General features: G+C 35.9%; 1 protein-coding gene across 1 annotated transcript in view; it reads right to left on the reverse strand.

Moving 5' to 3' along the window:
• The window catches only part of LOC110409876 (glycosyltransferase BC10-like), a 7,517-nt gene extending 2,994 nt beyond the window's left edge, over positions 1-4,523 (reverse strand). The window contains exons 1-4 of the mRNA XM_089782429.1: positions 4,047-4,523; positions 2,134-2,290; positions 325-375; positions 123-215 (exon numbers count right to left, since the gene is read on the reverse strand). Of these exons, the coding sequence (XP_089638555.1) occupies positions 123-215; positions 325-375; positions 2,134-2,290; positions 4,047-4,210 (465 nt within the window). The 5' untranslated portion in view covers positions 4,211-4,523. The remainder of the gene's footprint in view (positions 1-122; positions 216-324; positions 376-2,133; positions 2,291-4,046) is intronic.
• Between the last annotated feature and the right edge of the window lie 3 nt (positions 4,524-4,526).

A 4,526-nucleotide genomic window follows, 5' to 3' on the forward strand; every position in this document is an offset into this window, starting at 1 on the left:
AAAATTTTTATAATAATACCGAACTACAGTGATATACAGAGAAACAAATCCTTTTGGAAGAACTAATTAAGTAATAGACAGTAGTTATTTTAGCTATTTGTACAGTGTAGAGAGAAGCAGACCTGGAGTGGTGTATGCCCAAGTAATTCACGCAGAGGCCTCACACTAGATAATGGGTGTTCAGGGGGAAACTCACACACAATTTGATTCAGCAGCTGCCAATATAGAAAAAAAATATGAAAAGAGTGCATCAGGACATCACAATATAGGTGTGTCAAAGAAAAATAAACTTTGTATCTACATTTCATGCGAAATAGGACTTACTTCAGCTTGACGGCCAGCATGAAGTCGGACACCTGAGGCATCATACATCACCTGCATATATCAAAAATCATCAACCATACTCGCCACTCTAAAATAAGCATGTGGAATTCGTTCTCATTAAAAACTACTTTCAAGCTAAAATAAAAAATAAAAAAAATAGCAAGAGCATCAATGTCAACACAGTGCAATGATTTTGGTAACAATCATGATTAGGTCCATCCATATTCAGGAGAGCATGAACTATGGCCACCACTTTTGTCTTACAAACATGGATGAAAGTTGAAGTACTTATAACTAACACTATGCATAAAGCTAATTCTCAGGTTTTCGTCCTCATGCCTTCTATTCTCTGTTGTTAAGCAAGTGCGTCTCCAACTTGAAAATAAGAATTGGCCGATCTGGCTTTCTGGTATAGAATGTAGAGTCAACTACGAGAGAAGCAAAAGTCTAAAGTAGCAACAATAACTTGATCTCACAGAACTATCGTGTAATTATACCACATGTAGAAACTTCTCTAAACATGTCCTCCTAGATAAAGCTTAAGCAAATTTTTACAAAGTATGTTCTCTTGGCAGCTAAAAGAATTCCAAGTGTTATATAAGAAGCAACAAGAAAACCATAGGAAATTGGTATGAAGGCTTCACCAGTGAACTTATGTAACTAACATTTAATTTTGAAACTCCAACATCATTCAGTTACCAACTGAACTTTAGCTTTATCCAGTTTCATTCAAAAATTCACCAGGGAACAACATTCTGTCAAATATTTGTTATCTAGATCAAGTCACCAATCAGGTTCAACTTGATCTGGACAATAAAAACCAAATCTCTTCACATCAGTATCACTCAAAACAATTGGGAGCAAACCAAACTTAAACTCTTTTGGAAACAACATAATAACAAATTGTTACAAAAGAAACACATACCATGCCAAGTGCATCAATGCAATTCCTTTAGATCGTGTCAAGATTATATACATTGTAACACAGAATTGCTGCAAAATTTCCAGGAGACTGTTGATTATGCGAAGGAGAGAGAAGCTTAGTGAAGATTCTGTGGAAGATTTAGTAAAAAACCATAGAGACCAACATTGTGGAAGAACATGTTGGCCACTATCTGAACAGGTAGTTCAGGTCTATGGGATGGAGATAGGAGAGAAAAGGAATGCTAAAGAAAAGAAAAGGGAAAGGAGAGCTTGCCACGAGGCAGCAGGTGGCTGCTTGCCTGCAGCATTCCCAAGCCAGCAGGAGCAAGAAGGGTCCAGAGAAAGAGAGGTCTGTCTCTGTCTCCCTTCATAAATTATTTTTCTTAATTAGATTAAATAAGGCTTTATTCTGATTAAGTTATTTATCAATTTTATCATCATAACCTATAAGCCACTTGTTTTCCTTAATCGACATTACTGCTGACTCACCAACTTAAAAGATATAAGAGCTACATGTTTGCATGTGACTGCTTTCATTAATTTTTAAGCAGAATTGCACAAAAATTTAAATTCAGCAGGCTAATTGAAAAGAATTAAGCGTGGCCAATTGAAATATTGGGTATAAGTTTAGTTGCAAAATTGGTCATCATCCCGAACAATTTCCAACTAAAAATTTGCAACAGAATAGAAAATAAATATAAAAAAATTAAAAGTCATCAAGTTGAGGGCAAATTTGGAAGATGAAAAAATCAGAGATATGCAAATTTGATATAGATTCTAAAATTAGATTTAAGAAAAAAAAAAAAAAAAAGAGGCCAGGAAATGAAAAGATAGGTCATATGTGAGAATTTCACCACAAGAAATGAAAAGTTAGGAAGCACTTACAACACATGCCAAGACCACTGCAATTGCAAAAGCTGGTCCTCCTGTCCCATCCTGTAGACCTATAGCAACTGCTAGAGCTGTCACAGTTGCAGAATGAGATGATGGCATACCACCTGAATCAAGCATTCTCTTAGAATCCCATCGCCTTTCTTTAAACCTGAGTATCTAGGAGAAACAAGTTCAAATATTTGAGCTACTATTCTCAAAGAATTGGGCCTGTGATTATAATCAACTGAAACTTGAAGACGTAATTTAACTACATACGCTTGGTCTAAAAGTAAATAAATAAACTACCTATACAAGTGACAAAAATTTAACCCAAAGAAAAACCATGGATACACAACAAATTTACAGCAAAACCTTAGAGTTAAACGGTTACAAAGAACAAACTTTTAATTTCCACAACCAGGGATGTATTTGCTACTTTTACTTCCAAAGACAGGAAAGTCATTTCCCATATTTCAATCCTCTCAGGTGTCTCAGTTTGAGTGCAGTCCTGGATCTTATTTGATTGGTAACTGCTTTAAACTATTAGGAAGTCTTTCTCATATAAAGTTGTAAGGTCATTATTGTCTTCCTTATGGTGGAATTGTAAGACAACATCTGCATTGAACAAGTTTTGCACAAACAATTCTTTAGAGCTTAGTGAATAAAGTTTCTTTTCTTTTTCTTTAAATGTCGAGAGCCCATGATATTCATCTAAATGAAACTCTCCTAAAATGCCTTTACAAAATGAAAAGATACGCCCTAAAATGGAGAGGTAAAGAAAAGAAAAGATCTAAGCCTAGTCTATCAAGACCAGGGTATACGATGAGCTTATCATACCGGATATAAAGATAAAACATCAACTGCCTCAAAAATTCAATTCAAACCGTAAGTGGTTTTGACTCTGAAAACAGGACCCAAAGCAATCATTAGCATATGCTTTCAATAGTCCATCGCCCTTCTAGAATCTAGAATCTTACATTCAACAAATTTTAAGAATGAGGGTAATTGAAAGGAAAATGTCAAATGTTTTTAAGGCTTCCTTAACATCGATAAGCATTTTCTTTCTGGTTCCTCACAATATCTGAAGAAAAATGGAGGCATTTCACTCTTGGCTATTTCTATCAAATCTACTTTTACTTTTTCTTAAAAAAATAAAAAAATAAAAAGAAAGAAAGAAAACCAATATGCCTCTTAAACACCTAGAAATACAGTACTAGATCCAGGGCACTAAAAGAAATCCCATAAGAATGAGATATATGCAATCCTTTTTACACAAGGCAACCAGACAAGCATATGATAACCAGTCTTCCCTCTAGCTTTTGCAAGACCATTAACAAAAGACAAAATTCCCTAAAGGAATCTCCCATAAAAACTTCCAAAATGACATTCCATTTTCAGTTAATTCCGCATTTTCCTTTCTTATGAGGAACTCATACATTCAACTAACTAATTCCATACCTAAAATATAACTTCTCTTATTCAAATTCCAATGTCCTTATTAGATTACCATATTGATGCAGGTCAAAACTTAGTGATCACTCATTGAAATTGCCTCTACTAGTCATTAAATTGAACAAATCGCACGAAAGCTCAAACACAGGTTTCCCCGACAAGGCTAAAGCAAACAAGCCTTTAGTAATCAGGGTTTTCATTAAATTAACAAATATGCCAACATTTCTATTTATTGGCAAACAGTTAAGTATTTTATGAGCAGTTGACAGTCAAAGCATCTTTTTTGAGGACTAAACCAAATTCCAAAATATTCCAAGTTTCTGAGTTTATAACAATTTCATCAAACAACAACAAAATAACGAAATTCGAGAAATTGCAACTGAAATTCGAATATGATAATAAGTGTAAACAAATGCGCAAGCAATCATGCAAATGAGCAAAGAAAATGAAACTGCGATTAAGAAAGGACGGACCAATTGGTGAAGAGTTTGAGGAACTGAGCAAGAGCGAAGGCGAGGAAGGCCGTGATAAGAGGGAGGTTGTTCGGAAGCAGATTCGACGACGGAGACAACGCAAACGACGTCGATTCGCTGCCTCTGGATGAGGTCGCATCAGCTGCCGTCATCACCTCGTCCATGTCCTTTTCTTTCTTGTTTGTGCCTTAAAAACAGCTTTGGATCTATGAGGAGCTTGATCTCGATTCGTCAAAGCCTCCCTCCAGCTGCCTCGGGCGACCACGCTTCAGCGAAATAACAAAATGAGGAAAAACGAAAAATGGAAGGGGCCACGGAAGGCAGTCACTGGGTCCGCCAACGAGAATGGGCCCACTAGTGGACTGGTAAATTTTGGCGCTTAGTGAATTGTTTATATTATTATTGGGGGAGGTGGATTAGTTGAGAACGAAAGAAATAAAGAATCTGGAATTTTGTTGATTCTAGTGCGTGCAAGTGCAA

The sequence above is a fragment of the Theobroma umbraticum genome, unplaced genomic scaffold (assembly GCF_002168275.2).
Source record: "Theobroma umbraticum cultivar Fairchild unplaced genomic scaffold, ASM216827v3 scaffold_44.0, whole genome shotgun sequence".
NCBI lineage: Eukaryota > Viridiplantae > Streptophyta > Magnoliopsida > Malvales > Malvaceae > Theobroma > Theobroma umbraticum.